The 22,647-nt window shown below is 45.2% G+C and overlaps 1 protein-coding gene and 1 long non-coding RNA gene across 3 annotated transcripts in view; one reads left to right on the forward strand and one right to left on the reverse strand.

Annotated features, from left to right (window-relative positions):
• Positions 1-22,326, forward strand: part of LOC122694351 (C-C motif chemokine 3-like) — a 32,865-nt gene extending 10,539 nt beyond the window's left edge. For both annotated transcript variants that reach the window (XM_043902991.1, XM_043902990.1), the window contains 2 exons: positions 21,302-21,416; positions 21,824-22,326. In XM_043902991.1, coding sequence (XP_043758926.1) covers positions 21,302-21,416; positions 21,824-21,914 — 206 coding nt within the window. In that variant the 3' untranslated portion in view covers positions 21,915-22,326. The remainder of the gene's footprint in view (positions 1-21,301; positions 21,417-21,823) is intronic.
• Positions 527-1,204, reverse strand: LOC122694352. Its single transcript, XR_006341173.1, has 2 exons — positions 1,133-1,204; positions 527-909 (listed from the first exon to the last, which is right to left on the reverse strand). It is a non-coding gene; the product is annotated as an uncharacterized LOC122694352 (long non-coding RNA).
• Positions 22,327-22,647: the final 321 nt, after the last annotated feature.

A 22,647-nucleotide genomic window follows, 5' to 3' on the forward strand; every position in this document is an offset into this window, starting at 1 on the left:
GCTGGATGGCATCACCAACTCGATGGACATGAGTCTGAGGAAACTCCGGGAGTTGGTGATGGACAGGGAGGCCTGGTGTGCTGAGATTCATGGGGTTGCAAAGAGTCGACACGACTGAATTGAACTGAACTGACTGAACAGATTTGAGGGGGGAGCACAAGGGGGCGCTATTATGTTTTGAATGGCTGAGACCTGAGGGAGAGCTTTCTAGCAAGGGTGAGCCGCACCGCCCACTTGGACGAGGGAGTGAGGAGGTGTGTTTGGAGTGCACCTCAGCTCTGCACATGCAAACAGAGGGTCTCCCCACGGTCGTCTGTATTCACACTCTTCCTCTTATCTAAGGGCCCTGAACTGGGATCACTGTTCATCCCCCTGATTCTAACTACACCCCCATCATTCCACTATTTACATCTACTCCTACTGAAATGTTTACAAGGCCCCGGATATGCAGTAAATACCATAGATGTGTCTATAAAATCAAAGAAATGACCAGGCTGTCATGTAGAGAACCAATTTAAGCCACCAGTCCCTTTCTGCAGCACAGATTTATTTCAAGACCTGAGCGCCTGCAAGGAGACGACAGATGCTTTCCGAGGGCCACAGTCTCCTCTGGCCCCAGGAGGCGGAGCTTCACAGCAAAGCTTCAGGAGAGCGCAGACCATCAGAGCAGGAGCAGGGAGACACACACACGGGCTTTCATTCAGGCCAGGACTTGTCCAGGGCCCATCTGGGCTGAGGGAGCTGGTTGGGGAGGGAAGGTGGCTCTGTGGCCTCTTCTCATGATCCCTCGACTGTGAAGGTCCCACTGCTCCCAGCTCCCTTGGACTTTTGGTCAGGTATTTGATGTACTTCTGCACCCAGGCCTGGCCTGGGTCGGCACAAATCGATCACCCATGTCTGGTCTGGAAGCTGAGGAGCGAGAAGGAGAAGATGAGAAACGGAGAGTCAGCAGGCAAAGAAGAGTCCACCCTGCCACCCCAGCCTCTCCCGCCGCCCCCACCAGCAGCTCCTCCCGTGTCACCCCCCCCCACCCCATTCTTGTCTCTGTTCCTAGAGAGTCCTGCCCCCCTTCCTCCCAGCCCTACTGGTTCTTGAGATCGCACCCTTTCCATTGTTGGGGGGCTGTACTTACCTGACCCCTGGCTGGGACACTGGTCCTTGGGTAATTTTCCAAACGAGAGTGGTATTGCCATTGACATGTAGGAGAAACAGCAGGTTATCAGCTGGTTCTGCCACACCTAGGGCTGTAAGATGCTGGAAGCTTCTCCGTGAGGAAGCTTAGACCTCTATCTGCACCCTCACAGCCCCTGAGGTGGGGGGGGTGTAGGGAGGGAGACAGGAGACTGGAGCATCTGGCAGGAAGTGTTCTGGTCTTCCTCCTCCCCACCCCACTCCCTTTTTAAAAACCTTTTGGCTGCGCTCCCAGGCATGTGGGATCTTAGTTCCACAGCCAGGGGTGGAACCAGAGGCTCTGGCAGCACAGAGTCTTAACTACTGGACGCCCAGGGAAGCCCCCTCCCACCCCTTAAATTGTCCTCCTCTGAGACATCTTCTCCCTCCTACTGCCAGCCCCTCCCAGCCTCATCTCCCAGACCCTCTCCAGGGCTGGGATGGGAGTCTGTGGTCCTAGTGTTTCAAATTTCTGATTGTCCTCAGGATTCAGAAATAAGAAATCAGAATTCCTAGAAAATCTCAAATCATAAATTTTTTCATATTTGTCTTTTTTTAAAAATTGAGATATAAATGGACGTATAACACTGTATTCATTTTAGGTGCACTGTATGTTTAAATTTTTTTAAATTTTCATTTTATTTGAAATTATTTTATTTAAATTTTATTTTATTTTGAAGTATAGTTTCTCTACAATGTTTGTTAGTTTGTATATTTTTTGCAGCACTTTATTCTCACTTTTAAAAAATAATGTAACTACATAGTAAATAATGAATCATTTTTTACTGATAGGGTTTTTTTTTTTTTTTTTAAGTTTCAGAGGTTTTCTGTAAAAATAAATAAATCCAAGGTAATAATAAATGATGTTTCTATATATGGTGACAAGATGACTCAGTAACACGTTGAATGTTCTCTAGCAGATAGAGACAGTTGATAATAGAAAACATGAAGAGAGGGTCCATTAACACAAAGTAAAGGGTTGATGAAAATCATTTAAAAATTGAAAAAGTGCTATAACTATTTGATATTTGAAATATTTAAAATTTATCATTCAAAAATAAAAATTTTAAACATAGGAAGCATTGAGACTTCCATGGTGATTCAGTGGTTAAGATGCCACACTCCCAATGGGGCCCATGTTTGATCCCTAGTTAAGGAACTAGATCCCATATGCTGAAATGAAGACCTATGGCAGCCAAATAAATAAAACAATAAAAAAAACCTAAACAAACAAAATAAAACACAGGAAACAGTTGCAAGTTATTTGTAGTCTTTACTTACCTCTGTTTAGCCTCAAATATTTCAGACATGGAACATTTTTTCCATATTGGGTTAGCCAAATTGTTGAAAGTATGTCTAAATGCATTTTCAAGTTGGAGTTTGAATACTAAATGCTTCATATAATCTCATTTCCTATTTTAACAATGGACATGTCTTGTCTGCTTGTCCTGAATTTAGTTTCTCCTTTCAAATTGGTATTGCTTTGGCAAATTTAGATTTTACAGAAAAGTTAGCCAGTGTTTCTGCTGTCATGTCCTAGTATTCCATAACATTTACACATTTACTCTGTGTATTTTTTCTGTCCAAGAATTTAGGAAGAACTATCACCTTCAGCAATTATTCAAACCCTGGGCAACTGAACATTATGGGCAATGTCAGTGAATGTTATTATTCAAATAACATAATATCCACATCTCTGAGCAAGAATCACAGTTGGAGTTGCCCACTTAAGGACATAATTTGCTTCTCCCAACTTGTTCTTTCTTGAAACACCACTTACATGATTGTGAAAGTATATGAGTTTTACAAACTCATTAGCATTTCTTAGCAACAGATGGAGCTGTGAACTCACACTTTTACCGGGGCAATGGTCTCAAGCTACCGGATGGGGATCACCTCTCCCCTAACTGCTTCCATTCGCTCCACATGCTGATCTTAACCTTGAACTCCACGTGCCAAGTGTTTACCGCTTTTGTTCCTGATGTCAGCAGATTCCTTTAAGTCAGTAACATCTCTCTGTTGAGTGTCATGTGGTATTCTATCAGAGAATTAGAATACTTTTTCCCATTTTCCCAATTGCTCTACTGAGTTTTGGGGGGACTTGTAATTTAGAAAAAAACACATAATTTCCTGAGAAATATAATTTCCCACATGAAGATGCTAGTGGACGCCTAGGGTAAGCCACAGCAGGGCGGGACTGGTCCCCTGCATCTGAGAGCACCCTCCCTCACAGGTCTGGCAGTGGTGGGCACTGCTAAAAGTAGGAGGTTTGCTCGACTCAAGGAGCAGGGCCTTGGCTAGGAGGCAGGAAAGCTCCATCTGTCTTTGTTTCTTCTCCTGAAAGCTATGTGACTCCAGGCAGGACACCCACTCTTTCTGAACCTTTGTCCTTAAAATGGCAAATAGTAGCCTTAGGGGAATTACTGTGCAAACTGATATTCATACCGGTGATTGTTTTGTGCAATAAAGGCCTTATTACCCCCACGGAACAGACGAGGAAGCTGTGGGTCAGGAAAACTAGACAAGACACAGAAGGTCACAGGCTGGCCAGAGCAGAGCTTCCAGACCCAGGCTCCTGGGGAGAGATGATCTGCTTCTGCCCCCAGTGCATTCCAGCGTGTTGCCTGAGCGAGTGGCACAGAGTCGGCTTTTTGTGTATACCTGGAATAGATCCTCTCTCGGGATGCTGGGCAGGGCAGCTGCAGCTCTGGGTCGGGTATGGGATCACCAGGGTCAACACTGATGCACTTACCACCAGTCTGGACCCAGACAACCATGCTGTGGGTCGTTTTCAGTACAGTGTTCAAAAACATTACCTGTGTTAGACAGCATTCCATCATGAAATAGGCTTGTGTTGGATGACGTTCCCCGACTGTCGGCTAAGGTGAGTTCTGATGGGCAAGGCTAAGCTATGGTGTCTGGGAGGTTCGGTGCATTATATGCATTTTCAACTTCCGGTATTTTCCATTTCCGGTGCGTTTATTGGGAGGTAACCTCCTCGTGAGTCGAGGAAGATGTGCGTTGAGACTCTACTGAAGGCCTGGGGCCTGGCTTAACTCCTGATGTGGCTCATCTCCCTTCCTCACACCCTTTGAGAAGTTATCACTGATCCCGTTTGCAGATGAGAAGTCATACGACAATAACTGAAATTATTGAAAAGCAGTGAAAAGCTCTTTCGCAGTCAAAATTCCTGGAAAATAGCTGTCAGATATGCCATTTGACATAGCAGAGTGTCAAATGACAGTCCTAGCATGGAGTGTTGTTCAGTCTCCGATTCTGGTTGACATTCAGCTCAGGAGAGTCGTTTCTTGGGAAGCCTCCTCCCAGGTCCACCTTCTCCCCTGGCCCCAGCCCCCTGCAGAGAGGCAAGCAGGCCTGCTGAGGGCAGTGAGCTGGGGGTCAGGACACTGGGGTTTGGCCCTGCCTCTTTCACAGTCACCTGCTGCTTCCTCTTCCGGTAGCACAGGTATTTACTGAGAGCTCAGCACACGGCTCTGGGCCGTGAACACACTGGACAGGTCTTGCGGGGAGAGGAGGGAAGCGGACCTGGGTGACTCAGGCTCAAATGCCCCGAGACCACGCAGACAGCAGCTGGGTGTGGCGGGCAGTGGGCACCCTGAGGCCTGGGCAGCGCCCCCTGTCTAAGGGGGCAGCACCCCCACCTCAGTCCCAGTTGGAGGTGAGCTTGTGGGAACTCGGGCTCGTGTCTGCTTGGTCTTCCATATTTGTGAAAGAAAGGGGCAATAGGGGTTTTTAATGTTTCCAGTTTTTCAATGTTGGCAACCATCCAAATATGGTCAGACCCTGTCTAAGCCATGAAGAGAGTGTGATCCTTTATGGTTTCCTCTCGCCCAGATTCTGCTCCTGCCTGGACGCAGCTGAGCAGACACCCGGAGGGCTCTGGGTCAGCTTCTCGAGGCTGGGACCAAAGGCCAGGAAGGCTGTTTTCAGAGAGGTTTTCCCCAGCCCAGGAGAGGCAGAAGTGAGCCCCGACCAGAAATGGGGAGACACCCTTGGGAAAGACACTGTCTGTTTGGCAGGAACCCCAGACCATGTTTTCCAGACCACACACACCTCCTCACTGCAGCCCCCGACCCTGCCCACCCCCACCTTCAGTCTCCAGCCCCTGAGTTCTCTTTGTTCAGAGCAATGAGAGTAGCCGCTCTCACTTTCATTAGCCTCTGAGTGCAGGATGGCAAGAGTGAGGAGGAAGGCCAGGGTAGCCAGGCTGACCCTCATCGTTCTGGGTGCCGACCAGCAACAGGAACAGGGCTGGGCTGAGGACTCCTGGGTTCTCTGGCTCCTTGAAATCTGGGCTGTGAACCTCCTTTATAAGAGACTGCTGCTCAGGAAGTCAGAAGATCCGAAAATTTAAGGTTGCGTGGCAGTTTTGATTCTTTGGAATTGTGACCAATGACATATGTAAATTATGAGAACTCAGTCAATTTAGGCAAAGAAAAGAGGAAGGCAGAGAATGACCCTGGCTTTCGCATTTGACTGGTATCTTGAGGGTGGTGGTGGGGGAGGCCCGGAGACCAGGAGCTGTGTCAGAAACGGCCCCCCTCTCCTGGTCTCCCCTGGGAGCCTGGTTAAGCCCGCTCAGTGAGCCCGACCTCAGGTGTGGACCGTGAGCTCAGAGGCCGGGTGACTGTCTCAGGATCAGTAGCTCCGGCCGGATGCCAGGAGAGGGATTTGGGGGTGAGTGCAGGGTTCACCCTGAGCACAGCGTCCAGGTCTGATGGGGGCTGGGGGGAGGAGCAGGGTCCAGGGGGTCCTGGGATGGCTGAGCCTTACCAGCCAGGGTGGACTGGAAGTTCTTACCTAGACGGAGCTGAAGCGCCCTGCCCCCTGCCCAGCCGAGGGAGCTTCATCAGACCCTTAGCTACCCAGGCAGGGGCCCGGGCTCTCTGCTCAGCCAGGCCGGCCTCCAGGACAAGACTGAGGGCAGGTTTCTTCTGGACTGAACTGGGGGAGCCAGAGGCAAGGCAGTGTTGTCCACAGAATACAGTTGTGTCTTGTCATCCTAAGTGTGTGCTGCAGGGGCCGTGCTCAGGATGTCAGGATGGTTTAGTGACCGAGATGAAAGGTGCCAACCATCCTGGGTGCCTGGGACCAAGGAGGTTCCTGGGATGTGGGACTTCCAGTGCTGACACAGGGATTATTGGTCATCCTACTAGGAGGTCAGGCAGAGGTGACTGTCCCCACCTCCAATCCCACCAAATTCAGATCAGGCCCCTGTGTGGTTTTTTCCCATTTCTTTTCATTGTGATTACAATACATATAATGTAGAATTTGCCATCATAAACAGTTTTAAGGGTACAGTTCAGTGGTGTACATTCAGTGGTGTTAAGTACATTCATACATTGTGCAGCCAACCCCCATCCATCCACAGAACTTTTTTCATCTTCAAAATAGAAATTCTATGCCATTCGACAGTGACTTCTCATTCTCCCTCCCCAAGCCACTGGCATTCACTATTCTACTTTCAGTATCTATGAATTTGACTATTCTAGGTACCTCACACATGAGTGGAATCATACAGAGTTTGTCTTTTGGTGACTGGCTTTTTTTCTCTTAGTATAATGTCTTCAAGGTTCATCCATTTTGGAGCATATGTCAAAATTTCCTTTCTAAGGCTGAATATTATTGCACTGTCTATATACCATGTTTTGTGTGTCCATCCATCTGTTCATGGACATGGGCTGCTTCCACATTTTAGCTGTTGTAAATAAATGTTGCTATGAATGTGGCCATACAAATACCTCTTTAATATCCTCTTTTCAATTTTTTTTTAATTTTCAATTTATTCATTTTTTTAATTGAAGGATAATTGCTTTAAGTATTGTGTTGGTTTCTGCCAAACATCAACATGAATCAGCCATAGGTAGACATATGTCCCCTCCCTCTTGACCCTCTCTCCCACCTCCCTCCCCATCCCACCCCTCTAGGTTGTTACAGAGTCCTGGTTTGAGTTCCTTGAGTCATATTGCAAATTCTCACTGGCTATCTGTTTTACATATGGTAAAGTAAGTTTCCATGTTACTCTCTCCATACATCCCACCCTCTCGTTCTTCACCCTGTTTTCACTTTCTTTTTTTTTTTTGCCTATACATCCATAACTGGGATTGTTGGGTCATATGGTAAATCTATTTTAAATTTTTTCAAGAACTACCACACTCTTCCACAGCCATTGCATCATTTTATATCCCCATCAACATTGTACAAGAGTTCCAATTCCTCCACATCTTCACTAACATTTGTTATTTTCTGTATCTTTGAGATTAGCCGTACTAATGGTGTGGGGTGATATCTCGTGGTGTTAAATATCTGTGTTTTCATCAGTTTTACATAATAGGGTTCCAGTTTGTTTGCAAAGAAAATGTCCCCTACTAAAAGGAAAAAAGTTAAACCCCTGTTCTTATGGAAAGAGCAGGAACTTTTGATCTAGTCAGAGGCATTGTTTCAAGTCCAGGAGTTCACCACTTACAAGCTATGGGAACTTTGAGGTAATTTTGTTAAACTTTTAAAGCTTTGCATGCTTACTGAAAGGTGTATGTGTTACCGACAGTGAGGTCCAGCTGCTCACCACTCAAAAGCCAATGAAGAGGCGGGTTGGTGGAAAGTAAAATTTGCTTTGTTTCGGATGCCAACAGCCAGCAAGAATGGACATCTGTCCAAAGGCCACCTCCCCACCACTGACAATCAGTGAACAAGAGCTTTTATAGACAGAGGGAGGCAGATTCATGCAGAAATAGCACAGGCAGCTCCGACACTCATCTTGAAATTGTCCTCAGTGGTCTGACCAGCATCATCTTGATTATTTTAGGTACTGTTAATCTTAGGGTTGAGGCTGGTTCTCAGAATTGTGGCAGCTTATGTCATGGCTAGTCTGGTCATCACATAGTTCACTTCTTCCACCTGGTGAGAGTTTCAGTATTGATTAATAAAAGACAACTCACAGGATATGGACCGTAATATTATCTATGGCCCTTGAGAAGGAGTTAAAGGTCCTTGACTATGCTTAGTGAATACACTATTATTACGTAGTCTCCTGTGACTGTTTTCCCTTGTTTCTGCATGTTCGTACTTCTCTAAACTTATTCTTTGGCAAAAGTTTTTCCACAGACAAATGGCAGGTAGAAGTAAAGGGGGACAAGAACCATAGGTTCTGCTCCATTTCATATACCCTAACAATCTAAGTGAGTGAAATTTTCCTTATGTGTCCATATTGAGACCTTCCTTGGGGCTGAGGTTCATTCATTCAGTAGGTTTTTTTTTTTTTTTAATGTTACTTTATTTTTAATTTTTAAAATTATTTTCTAATTTTTTAACCTATGTTTATTGAACTGCTACTGTGTTACAGGCACTTTCTAGAACTTGGGGATACAGAGGCAGACAAGAAAAGCAAGGCTTTTGCTCTTCAGGTGCTCAAATTCCAGAGGGGAATCAGACAAACAACAGAGAGGTAGATGGAGGTACAAACTAGAAAGAAAATGAGCCAAGGTGTTGGGATGGAGCCTGAAGGTTGAGTTAGGGGAACCTCTTCAGAGGGGGTGTCGTTTCAGCTGAGACTGGCTTGTTGAGGATGAGCCGGGCTTGCAAAGATCAGGGGAGGTGTGTCCTAGGAGAGGGAACAGCTAGGCCAAGACCTAGAAGTGGAAATGGGTTTAGGACCTTTGAGGAATAGACAGACAAGCAGGTGACTGAAGAGAAGGGAGGTGAGGGCCATTGTCCAGGTCCTTTGTGTCCAGTCATTTGACAGTTCACTTTCCATTTCATCCATGTGGGCCCTGAAGGTAGCTGTATCCTGGAGAACAGGTGGGTTGATGTAACAAGAATGCTTGTCAGTTGCTTTAAGGAAAAGCAGGAATAGAAGACTGTGGATTCCTTCCCCTGAGATTTCATTCTCCCCGCTGTAGGTGGATGGAGAGGGTCTGAGCTGCCTGATTTCTCCCAGCAAACCAGAGCCCAGTGGGGAGCAGGGCATCTCCCCAGTCTTTATAAGTTCAGAGAGATGGAGACATGTAGTGGGTGCCTCTGATGGCTGCCTTTGTCCTCCCTGCTGACTGTGGGCTCCTGGGTGTGCACCAGGATGGGGCAGGTGGCCGACACTGGCCTTTGTCCCTTGGTGAGCAGAGCATCAGATGTGGGGGAGGTGGGGGATGCACATGGTCAGGAGGAGGGGAGAAGCTGATTCATATCATTGCTTGGGTCCCTGTGCCAAGTCCTCTGCTCTTGAATCTAAATTCCTGGTAACACTCAGATATCAGACTTCCGTGCTTTTGTAAGCAGCATGCACCCTTATCCTCAAGATTTATTCTTGCATAACTGACCCTACTTATCTACTCGAAAAAGAAGGGCTGGAGTAAGAGAGGAATCTTGGGGAGGATTTAAGGCTCCAAGATATTTGAAGTGGGGGGTAAAGTTGCTGTTCTTGTTTTTACACTAGCACAAAGGATAATATGCCAGCCCATAATAGACTGTACATTAGTTTCCTGAATTTTACTGTTTTTCCAGCTGGTTCGGGGTTACCTTTGTTAAATGCTAGAGATCAGAGCCTTTGCTCACAGCTTTTTCCAGCCCACAGTTCCTCAGATGTCCATTGCTGCCAGAGAAGAAAGTGGAGTTAGTCCAGCCTCACTTGCCCTAGCTGCACCCACGCTGACTTGCAGTGAATACTTCCTTTTCAAAGTGCCAACAAAGGATTTCTTACCAAGAATTGCATAGACATAGAATCTTGCCCTTAACAGAGGTGGATGACCCCTCTCAAGTTCATGGAATCCATCTTCTTTCCTGTTCCTTTTTAGGAAAGTCAAAAAAGCATTGAAGACGGAAACTGGGGGTGACTGGAGGGGAATATTTTAATCACAGCGTTGGTGTCATACTGTCAGTTGCACAACCCAGGATTGTCAACACCCTTTGGTTAACAGAGGGATGTTCAGAGTATTTGCATGAATAACTCAATTTCTCCATTGGTTGGAAACACTTCTGATGAAATTGCTTGTTCTTTGAGGTTCCTCTGAAGAAATGATTTCCTAGTTAGAGGGTGGCCAGGAGCTGGTATTGCAGCAGGCCCCCTTCGGGGACAGATAGATCTGTGAAGTGTGTGCTAACTGCTGCTCCCCACAGAGAAGAAGGTACTGATATTCTTTCACAACTGATCTGACCACACAGATGTGATATCAACGATGATGCCACCAGCAGTCCAGGTCAGAAATAGCCCTCACCATCTGGGCTGGAAGATCCACTTCTAAGACAGCTTCCTTGGTCACATGCTGTGCCTGGGCTGGGAATTTCACTGAAGCTGTGTACATATGGCCCTTCTAGATGGCAGGCTTAAGGCTCAAAGATGAGTGTTCCAGGTGAATAAGGGAGAATCTGCCTGGCTTTTTATGACTTAGTCACAGAAGTCCTATTGTATCTCTTGCATCATAATCTATTGGTCAAAGCTGTCACAAGGTTGATCAGATTCAATTATTGGTCAAAGCTGTCACAAGCCTGATCAGATTCAAGGAGAGGGGACCTAGATCCCTGCCTCTTCTTGGGAGGAGTGTCAAAGAAATCATGGCCATGTTTTAAAACCACTATAATATCATTTTATCTGTTAATGTTTCTATAAGCTTCTTATTTTTTATTTATTTTAAAATTTTATTTAAATATAGTTGATTTACAATATCATGTAAGTTTCAGGTGTTCAGCACAGTGCTTCAGTTGTATTAGCTTCTTGTTGCTGCTGTAACAAATGAACCTCAATCTTAATGGCCTAAAACAACACAGATGTATTCTCTTACCTTTCAGGAGGTCAGAAGTCTGAAACGGGTCTCTACTGGGTTAAATCAAGGTATCTGCAAAGCTGCCTTCCTTTTTTGGAGGCTCTAAGGGAAGATCCATTTTCTTGTCTTTTTTAACTTCTAGAGGTTGTGTCACATTCCTTTATCTGTAGCCAGCAATGGACAGTCAAATCTTTCTCACATTACATCACTCAGACACTGACACTCTTGCTACCCTTATGAGAATCCTGATAATGACACTGGGTCATGCAGACAATCCAGGATAATCTCCCTGTTTCAAAATCAGTTAATGTCTATCTTGATTCCTCTTTTCTGTGTAATGTAACATATTCACAGGTTACAGTGATTAGGACATGGCCTCTGGGAGAAGGGTCATTATTCTGCCTACTGCACTACTTCAGTCTATATCTTTAAAAAAAAATAAGAATTAAAAAAGTACAGTCACAATACCATTGCTTATTGGCCATCTGTATATACTCTTCCCTGAAACTTCTGTTCATGACTTTGGTCCACTTTTTAATTGAATTGTTCATTCATTTGTTTACAGTCGAATTTTGAGAGTTCTTTTTGTATTCCAAATACAAGTGCTTTGTCAAATAAGTCTTTTGAAGAGCAAAACTTTAAAATTAATGTGCTCCAATTTTATCAATTTTTCCTTTTATGTGTTGTGCTTTGGGTATCAAATTTGAGAATTTTTTTTCCTTGTCTTAGGTCTAGAAGATGTTGCTCCTATTTTTTTTCCAAAAAGTTTTGTCATTTTATGTTTTGCATTTAGGTTCATGATCCATTTTGAGTAATTTTTTGTGTGTGTAAGGTATGAAATTAAGGTCAAGTTTTCTTGATTTTGTTTGTTTTTTTTGTTGTTGTTGCTTTTGGTCCATAGATGTCCACTTACTTTGGTACCATTTCTTAAAAAGTTTATTTTTTCTCCATTATCCCTTCTATAAATGTTTGCTAGAATTTGCTTTTGAAGGCAAATTCTCTAGGTATGAGAATTTTGGTGGGGAGGAGGATTTAAATTACTTAATAGAAATAATTCCTTAATAGATATATTCATTCTATAGGCCATTCATATTTTCCATGTATTTTTGTTACATAGTCTTCTCATGTCAGTAAATTATATTTCTGGTAAGGGCAAAAGGGATTATACTCCAAAGAAACAACAAAATTTAGCAAGCATGTACCAGCCTGACCTGGGAGAGAAACTTGGGTCTGGATTTTGAGGGTGACTTGATCAAGGATGAAGCACAAGCCGGAGTCAAGATTGCCAGGATAAATACCAATAACCTCAGATATGCAGATGACACCACCTTTATGGCAGAAAGCAAAGAGGAAATAAAGAGCCTCTCGATGAAAAGGAAAGAGGAGAGTGAAAAAGCTGGTTTAAAACTCAGCATTCAAAAAGCAAATATCATAGCATCTGGGCCCATCACTTCGTGGCTGATAGATGGGGAAACAATGGAAACAGTGACAAACTTTACTTTCTTGGGCTCCAAAATCACTGCAGATGGTGACTGCAGCCATGAAATTAGAAGACGCTTGCTCCTTGGAAGAAAAGCTATGACCAACCTAGACAGCATATTAAAAAGCAAAGACATTACTTTGCCAACAATGGTCTGTCTGGTCAAAGTTATGGTTTTTCCATTGATCATGTATGGAAGTGAGAGTTGGACCATAAAGAAAGCTGAGTGCCAAAGAATTGATGCTTTTGAACTGTGGTGTTGGAAAAGACTCTTGAGAGTCCCTTGGACTGCAAGGAGATCCAACCAGTCCATTCTAAAGGAAATCAGTCCTGAATATTCATTGGAAGGACTGATAGTAAAGCTGAAACTCCAATACTTTGGCCACTTGATGTGAAGAACTGACTCATTGGAAAAGACCCTGATGCTGGGAAAGATTGAATGCAGGAGGAGAAGTGATCGACAGAGGATGAAATGGTTGGATGGCATCACCAACTCGATGGACATGAGTTTGAGCAAGCTCCGGGAGTTGGTGATGGACAGGGATGCCTGGTGTGCTGCGATCCATGGCGTCGCAAAAAGTCAGACACAATTGTGTGACTGAACTGAACTAAACTGATCAAGGAAGCTGGAACACAAGAATGGACTAGGGGGAGCTTATTGACTTGGGGCAGTCTTTCTGGCAAGGATCTGGCAAGGCTATAACTTCCTGGCAAGGATCCCAGAGGTTGGTGCAATTTTGCAGCCAGGAAATCTCCAGAATCCTGGAGAAGGCAAGGGCTCATGCTGAGTGATGTTAAAATACTTGAATTGCATGACAGGTGGAGAAGAAAGGGATAAAAATGACTATGGAAATAAGCATGGTGCAGTAGATAAACCATGTGAGGCTGAAAGATCCTCCAGATTATATTCTATGGAAAGTCCCAGAAAACACACTCTTCATCAAAGCCATCAGGATTGGCTGGTGAGACAAGGGCCAGCATCAGTGGTATTTCTCCTTTTCCAGCTAGGACTGAGGGTAGGAGTGGCTGATACAAAACTTGGCCCATTGATAGCAGAGGGGATAATGCCCTCCCTCCTTAAATCTTCAGAATTATATCTCTCACCATTTTGTAAAACTGTTAGCCATTATCTCTTCAGATCCGTTTGCTGTCTCATTCTCTCTTTCCTCTCATTTTGAGATTCTAATTAACCAGATGGCAGATGCCTTGCTCTATCCTCTATGTGCTCTTATCCTCTCTTTTGTATTTTTCATTCTCCTATTTCCCCTTGGTTCATTTTGGTATGTTTGAACTTAACTGATATCTCTTCAGTTGAGTTTAGTCTACTCTGAGGTTTTGTTTCAGTTTTGCATTTTTTGGACCTGAAATTTTTATTTTTACTTTTACAAATTTGCAAAAATACTCATGGTAGTTTCCAGTTCCTCACCAAAAAGCTCAAGCTTCTTCTCAAGGCATTTGTGGCATCAGCATCTGGGATCATGTTTAAAAATGTTTTAGTTTGAGGTTTTCTAAACCACCCAGGTTACAGGGGCTGGCCTCCACTTTGTTCAAGGGATGGTTTTCTTCTCATTTATTTTTCCTCGCATCAGCCCAGACAGGGGATGGTTTCTTGCAGTCCCTTCACTTGGGGAGCACTGGACTTTGTTTTTCTCCAGCCCAGCAAGGCTGTGAAAGGTTCAGTTCATCTTCTCAGCCACCTCTTCTGAGTTGCAAACATCCTCAGTTTAGAAGACACTTCACTGCCAGGCTCAAATTTCTGGATTTCTATCATCTCTGGATAGAAAGAGCCTCTTGATGAGGGTGAAAGAGGAGAGTGAAAAAGCTGGCTCAAAACTCAAAATTCAAAATACTAAGGTCATGGCATCCAGTTCCATTACTTCATGGCAAATAGATGGAGAAAAAGTGGAAACAGTGACAGATTTTATTTTCTTGGGCTCCAGAATCACTGCAGATGGTGACTGCAGCCATGAAATTAAAAGACACTTGCTGCTTGGAAGAAAAGCTATGACCAACCTAGATAGCATATTAAAAAGCAGAGACATTACTTTGCCAACAAGGTCTGTCTATTCATAGCTACAGTTTTTCCAGTAGTCATGTATGGATGTGAGAATTGGACTATAAAGAAAACTGAGTGCCAAAGAATTGATACTTTTGAACTGTGGTGTTGGAGAAGACTCTTGAGAGCCCCTTGGACTGCAGGGAGATCAAACCAGTCAATCCTAAAGGAAATCGGTCCTGAATATTCATTGGAAGGACTGATGCTGAGGCTGAAGCTCCAATAGTTTTGGCCACCTGATGTGAAGAACTGACTCATTGGAAAAGACCCTGATGCTGGGAAAGATTGAAGGCAGGAGGAGAAGAGGACGACAGAGGATGAGATGGTTGGATGGCATCACCAACTCGATGAACATGAGTTTGAGCAAGCTCTGGGAGTTGGTGATGGACAGGGAAGCCTGGCTTGCTGCAGTCCACGGGGTCACAAAGAGTTGGACATGACTGAGTGACTGAACTGAACTGACTTATGAGGAAATTGTTTCTCCAGATGTGGAACCAGGAGTTGGCATCACCCAGGGATCAGCTTGGGCTTCCCTGGTGGTTCAGATGATAAAGAATTTGCCTGCAGTGTGGGAGACCTGGGCTCGGTCCCTGGATTGGGAAGATCTCCTGGAGGAGGGCATGGCAACCCACTCCAATACTCTTGCCAGGAGAATCCCCATGGACAGTGGAGCCTGGCAGGCTGCAGTACATGAGGTCACAAAGAATCAGACACAACTGAGCAATGAAGCACAGTATACAGAATAGGGATTGGGCTTAGCTCTCTCCTTTCCATGTGACAGATTTTTCTCTGAAGTGAATGATCACAGCCTTCTTCCAGAGAGCAGGGTGCCCTGATGGACTCCCACAGTTGTCCTAAGTGTATAAATGTGACATGCAAAAACACCACTAGGTCTCAAAAAGGATAAGCCAAGCTCAACCACACCCTAGATGGAAAGAACAGAACTGGAAAGCCTGGAGGTACAAGGATGGTGAAACTCAAGATTATCTTTCCAATAATTTGTCTATTTGTTGAATACTCACCATAGACCTACAGTCCGATTTAACACTTTAGGAGGGTCAGCAGCTTTAAAAATGGCCATACTCTTTGATCCAGAAATTCTATTTTTCAGAAGCTATTTTATGGAAATTAACTCACAAATGGCGATAATTTTAAGGACAGTGGTTTTTTCGTGGTAGTTTATCTATGATCATATAACTGATAGCCAACTATATAGTCTACATTGCTGGACTGGTAAACTGATAGACATAGTGGTTAATGTTTAAGAGCCTAATGCCAGTCTCTTAAACAAATAGAATGACATGAAAAGACTTGATTTTTAGTATTACATATGAATAAACAAGATGCAAAAAAAATCCAGGGAAGAAGAGAAAAATAGAAAGAAATAAACCTACTTCATATGCCGATCTGCTCTTCACCCCATGTCCCATAGGCTGTCTCTTCTCTTCCTGCCTCTAGGAAGGAGGAATGATTCTGATATTATACCAGAATAAGAACACAAGATCATCAACAAATTTTTGATGGATCTGGAGAGAAATGAGAGAAACAGCAGGCACTGAGTTGTCTGCCCTAACCAGGAGGAAGTGGCAATCAAGAACCCCAGAAAAGCCAGGTCAATTTCTTCCCACCTTGGAGGGCGGCCGGCCAGAAGTTGGTGGAGGTGTTAGTGCTCAGGGCTGCGGAGTAGGGCACAAAATGAACCAAGTAAATTAAGCATTTCTTCTTGACCGTGAATTACTGTTTTGAATCTCTGCCTGTCTTGTTCTCAGTCTCTGGCTCCCTCTTCAGGGAATATAGCTATTAGGTTAGGGAGCCCTTGTTCCATCTCTTTTGGGGAAATTCATCTGGTCCACAGAGACAATTTCCAGCAAGATGCCACCTTCTGTACCTCATCCAAAGGGTGGAGCTCCTTATGAGAGCCAAGGGACTCTGTCATTTTGTTCATCCTAGGAACCAACTGGACCTGGCATTTGCATCTTATTAGTGAATGCATTAGACCTCAGTTTTCCCCACTAACAATGGGTCTACCAGATCCAGAGACAAGATAGTTAAAACTTCCTGAGAAGTTTGGGAAACAACTCAGAATGTTTTAAAACCTTCTGTGAAGTTCTTTGCTTTCATGTGAGAAATCTCAACCATAGAGTTTAAGTGATGTGGTTTAGACATCCGTCCAGAGCATTGAGAAACAATTCTAAAAGAAAGGAAGGATGAGAGTCTTGTGATACAGACAAGACTCGTGAGCTGAGGGATGTAGTGAGGAGATGGTTGACCAGAGCAGCGTGGGGAACTCATCAATGATGGGCAGGTAGAGGGCGAAGCCAAGACAGGACCAGGCAAGTGCTGCTGCCTGCATCCTTCGGGAGTCCATCCTGTATCCTTGTCCCTTTATAGGCAACTCTAGAGCATGAGAAGCTGGAGGCTGGTGTGACCAGAGGGGAAGTTGCTGCATGGTGTCTTGTTATGAGTTGCACATGTTGGGGTCCCTGGGGTCACACAGACATTCAGAGCATCCAAGAAGAGCCCAGTTGCTCATTTGTTGGGGCTGATTGGCTGGAAAGGTTTTGGCCAGTGACAGGAGGTGAGATGATGCTAGTGTCAGAGCCGAAGGACATGGAAAGATCTACAGATTAATAGTTCCTCCCACAGAGCAGATCTGATGCTCTGCTGCAGCTGTGCTGGTCACAGAGGGTGACACCTATGGGTGATGCCACAGCACTCTGAGCACACAGGCCCCACTGGAAACCGCATCCTGGGTGGAAAGGACCATGACATCATGTTGCTTGGACCGCTTCTGAGGAAATGATTCGTGAAAACGGAGGTGGGGGGAGCCAGGAGTTGCTGTCACTAAGGGACCGAGCTTAGCTGGTCTTCTACCATGAACAGATCTTTAGGGATCATGCCATTCCCTTTTGCCTTTCTTGGAGCAGACATTCCTAATGTTCTTCACAGGTGTTTTGACTGTGACATATCTACTGATGCCGTAGAGTCTTCAGTAGCCTGAGCTGTGTTTGATCAAAACTCAGATGGACAGAATGGAACTGGGAAAGTCTGGGACATGACAGACTTGACACGATAGATAGTCGGCTTTTAAATCACTGTTTCATTCATCAAACATTCACCAGTCCCTACTATGCCATTAAAATCTTGTTTAACAGTTGGGTATATAAATGAATGCACATTAGACATAGGGTGTCTCTATAAATCAGGAGCCTTAAATGTCCTTATTTTTTGGCCCAGAAAGTCTATAGCTAGGAAAATATCTTATGGGGGAAAAAACCTCATTTGTTGAAAAAGTTTTATGCATATAGATATTTGGTGAAGCATATTTATAGCAATTAAAAATCAAAAACAGTCCAAATGTGCTACAGTAGTGCATGACAATATTAATACACTAGGCTGATGGATGAGGAAATTAGGCAGCTCTTAAAAATACTGGAATGATTTGGAAAAGTCTTGTACTGTTAAGTGTAAAGAAAAATAAAAATTTGCATTCATATCGTGACTACAATTATGTCCCTTCCCTTTCCCACATACATGATAAAAAGAGATAAAAAGCAAGTAAGTAAATGGAACTATCATAAGCTTAGGGGAAAATGCACTTGAAAGAAATAAACCAAATTAATAGTCATTAGGTTTGGATAATAGAACTTTTCCTACCTTTAAGGGAAATTCATTTTATTCAGATTGTGCCTGAGTTCATTTATGCCACAATAAGACAGGAAGAATGTAGATGAACCCCTCCACCCCCGCTCCACATCCTTACTTGCATTTGCCATGCTGCCTACCCAACTTTCAGAAGTGAAACAATTCTTTATTCTTTTCTGTATTTTATATATATTTAAAATCAGCTTTAACTACTTTTGAGAGTATTCTACAGTCAACATTACAAATTATGATTTTAAAAAAGCCCAATTAGAATTTAAAACACTAGCAACATTGCTTTCTCTCCTCTTCTGTAAGACTCCCTCTTATGCAGTGGATGAAACTTTTTGAGAAGATGTGATGCATGAGTAGCAACAGGTATTTCCCCTCATGAGGGGACAAGCCCAAAGAAGAAAAGCCAACGAACTGTTGAGGGAAGGGGAGATATTTTAAGAAGAGTTGTTAATGATGTCATTGAGGTGCTAGACAAACCCTGGAAATGCCTTGACTTTACAATAAGGAAACAGGAAATGTTCTAGGATTCTTTAATAGCAAGGACTTCCTCTAAAATTTATTTACTTCCACAGTTTCTAAGGGCAAATTATTACTACAAGAGGTGAATTTGTTATCATATTTAGTTGTAAGTCATCTTTTAATTGTTATAAATAAGTTGTGACAAACACTGATATACAGATGACCTCATCATTTTGCTTATGTCCATAGGATAGATCTCTGGCAGAGAGTTTTTCTGTTTAAAGGGTAACAACAGTTTAAAGGTCACCATATCAGCTCCCAATTAGCCCAGCTAGAAGGTCTTGTAGGTCTTCATAGAACTGTTCAACTTCAGCTTCTTCAGCATCATGGTTGGGGCATAGACTTGGATTACTGTAATATTGAATGGTTTTCCTTGGAAATGAACCGAGATCACTCTGTCATTTTTGAAATGCAAGTACTGCCTTTTGGACTCTTTTGTTGACTATAAGTGCTACTCCATTTCTTCTAAGGGGTTCTTGCCCACAGTGGTAGATGTAATGTTCATCTGAATTAAATTCACCCATTCCCATCCATTTTAGTTCACTGATTCCTAAACGGTTGATGTTCACTCTTGGCATCTCCTGTTTGACCACTTCTAATTTGCCTTGATTCATGGACCTAACATTCCAGGTTCCTATACAATATTGTTCTCTATGTCATCGGACTTTCACCACCAGACACATCCACAGTTGGGCATCGTTTCCACTTTGGCTCAGCCTCTTCATTCCTTCTGGAGTAATTTCTCTGCTCTTCTCCAGCACTTTGGGCACCTACTGACCTGAGGGGTTCACCTTTCACTGTCATATCTATATCCCTTCTCATACTGTTCATGGGGTTCTCAAGGCAAGGATGTTGAAGTGGTTTGCCATTCCCTTCTCCAAACCAGGGACTAGCTATTTTGTGTCGGTTTCAGCCTGTTGATGGCGATGCCTGCAGGCACTTGCCTGGACTGCCCTTTTTGTGGGGGCCCCACAGATATTTCTCGAGCTGGAGCCAGTGTTGAAGCTGGACCGGCCATTGAGATTCTTATTATAAGACAAACCTCAACAACCATCAGGTGACTTTGAAAGACAAGGTTTGTTTCTCAGAGTCCCAGAGGGTACAGGGTCTCACAGAGAGAGAGCTCAGACCTGGGGCTCTGCCTCTGCTGGGGTGAGGGTGGGGTGCCCAGGGTTTTGCAGGTTCACTCTTTATTGGTGAATTTAAAAGATAAGAGAGAAAGTATAGAAGGGAAAAGTGAAGCCGCTCAAATGGTCAGTTATCTAGGTCATCCAGAAATTTCTAAAAGGGGAACTTCATGGGTAGGGCAGCCTGGCCTGTGATCTAGTTCTGTATAAGGTGATGTGCTTATTCAAGATGGGTGTCTTCAAAATGGATGCCTCATAATCAAAAGCTTAAGGTAGAATGTTTCAGGAATGAGCCAAAGTCTGAAAGGCCAGCCTCACTCCGGCCCCTTCTGCAGCTGAGAATTCCCCAGATCTGCTGTCCCGTTGCAGGGTGTGGTTTTAGCTTGAGGGGGCCTTCTCAAGACTCCATGGTATTATGGTGTAGGTCAGAGCTGTGTTGTCGGGACAGCTGGGGGTGGGTCCCAGAAGGTTCAGTTCTGTGGGGAGATGCTTGGTGTAGAGACCTGCTCTTGTGAAAAAGCGCCGCATGAACTTGTCACAGGGTCACACCAGCCTCTCACCTTCTCTCACTGGGGAAACTATTTCCCCATCAAGAAAGCAACACGACCGTTCTTGCAAATACGCTGAGCCTTTGTGGTGACCCAAAGCTTTCCTGGCTTCTGCCACTCACAGCATGATACCAACGCTGTGATGAAAAATACACCCGCTGCCTCGGTCTCCACAAGTTTCCATCCTCTAGTGTCCCAAGGCTGCCTATAAAGAGAGGGCACAGCTCAGACCCCAGCAGGAGGCTGCGACTTTGGGTCTCCGGGTCCAGCTCCACTGGCCCCACCTGACCCTCTCACCCGCCCGGCGTCATGGAGCTCCGCGGGGCCGCCCTGGCCGTCCTGCTGCTCACCACGGCCCTCTCTGCCCACACCTGCTCGGCCAGCCGTGAGTCTGTCTTCCCTTCCTTTAGGCCTGTCCCCCACTCTTGGCTGGGGCTTGGGCCACAGGGCCGAAGTCTTTGACCTGACCCCTTAAGCAGAGAGCTTCAGAGAGACTTCAGACACTATTTCCTGAGCAGAACTTTCCTTCCCAGGGGGGTTTGTAGCAGTTCTATTCTCTGGCTCTGAGAGACAGTGGTGCAGAGGCCCATTTTATGGATTCTTGGGAAAATGAGGCCCAGGCGGGAATCTGACAAAAGGTGGAATCTGTGTCCAGTGGGCTCCCACTGTTGTGGCCTTTGCTCTCCTCAAGAAACCAGTGGAGACTCCCCAGGGAGAGATAGAGAAAAAAATAAAGTTTGCTCGGAAAACTAAATTCTTCACAGAGAGACGTGGAAACACCACATCCGGACAGACAAAGCATGTGAAACGTCACAAGAGAGACCCAGAAATAAAAATGTCAAGGGAAAGAAGAAATGCCCCCATCCCCACCCCCAGCGCTGTCTCCTGCAGGTCTGCCTGACCCTCGAGGGGCAGCTGGCTGCCTTTCCCCCTGAACAAGGACTTAGCATGGTCTGTCCCGTCTCTCACAGTTGGTTCCATCACCCCAACGGACTGCTGCTTCTCCTTCGTCTCCCGGCAGATCCCGCGCAAATTAGTGGACAGCTATTATGAGACCAGCAGCCAGTGCTCCCAGCCCGGCGTCATGTAAGGGCCAGCCTTCCTGCCCGCCCTGGGGAAGGAGCCTGGGGGTCTGGCCTGAGGCACCTCCTCGGAGCTCAGGACACCAGGGGGGCCCCTGCCGTGTTTTCTCACCTGGTTTGGGGCCTGCAGAGCGTCCTGGGGGGTCTGCCCCTGGGCAGAGGGAGGAGAGGAGAGGGGTGACAGCAGGAAATTGTCCTCCCCTCTCATTTGCCAAACAACGATGCTGGCTCTCCGAGGGGACCCCCACAGGAGACCCAAGAAGGTCTGTGAACCCCAGGGTGAAGGAGACACGATATGAGCATGTGGACAGGCCCTGAGGTGTCCGGGGCAGAAGGAGGGGGGGTCCCTGGGGGCCCAGGATCCCCCCCACTGCACTCACCAGTGTGTAACCCTTCCGTTCTTCTCCACAGCTTCAAGACCAAAAGAGGCCGGCAGGTCTGTGCCGACCCCAGTGAGGACTGGGTCCAGGAATACATTACCGACCTGGAGCTGAATCCCTGAGTGGCCTGGGAGCTGCAGGGAAGATGTTCCCTCTATGGACAGTTGGGGAAGGAGGGCGATGACCCTGGGGCTCCAAAAGGCACCTCTTCTGTGGGTCACACCCCATCCCCAGCCACTCACTGGGGCCCTCCTTCACTTTAATGTCTCCTATTTAACCTTTGTCATTTATTTCCACCATGGAAGTGTGTGATGTCATGAATACCTGCTCTGACCCCCCCCCCCCCCCGCCCCCCGTCACCCTCTTCCCCACGCATCCCTCGCCTTCCTCCATAACTGTCCTTACTCTCAGTACATGGATCAGTCAGTGTGATTGGTCCTCTCCTGGCAGCCAAACAACAAATGCTGGTCGAGTGGTTTTGCCCAGGACCGTGATTCAAAATGTTGAAGGCTCTTCTATAAAAGGTAAACCAGCCTTTTCCTTGTGGTGACTCTCTTGATTTTGCTTTTCTAGCAGCCAGAATCATGGGTAGAGACTAATACGGGGTGAGGGGGGAGAATAGGAAAACATGAAAAGGGGCTGACCACGAGAAAGGAAACACATCCTAGAACGAGAACACCAGACATTCCCCTGGAGATACTGTCCTGGAAAGTTAAAACTGGCACATTAATTTTTTAAATTTATTTTTATTTAAAAAAAAATATTTCTTTGTTTGTTTATTTTTGTTTGTGTGGGATCTTAGTTCCCTGACCAGGGATTGAACCCATATTCCCTGTATTGGAAGGTGAATTCTTC

Source organism: Cervus elaphus, chromosome 5 (assembly GCF_910594005.1).
Source record: "Cervus elaphus chromosome 5, mCerEla1.1, whole genome shotgun sequence".
NCBI classification, from domain to species: Eukaryota; Metazoa; Chordata; class Mammalia; order Artiodactyla; family Cervidae; genus Cervus; species Cervus elaphus.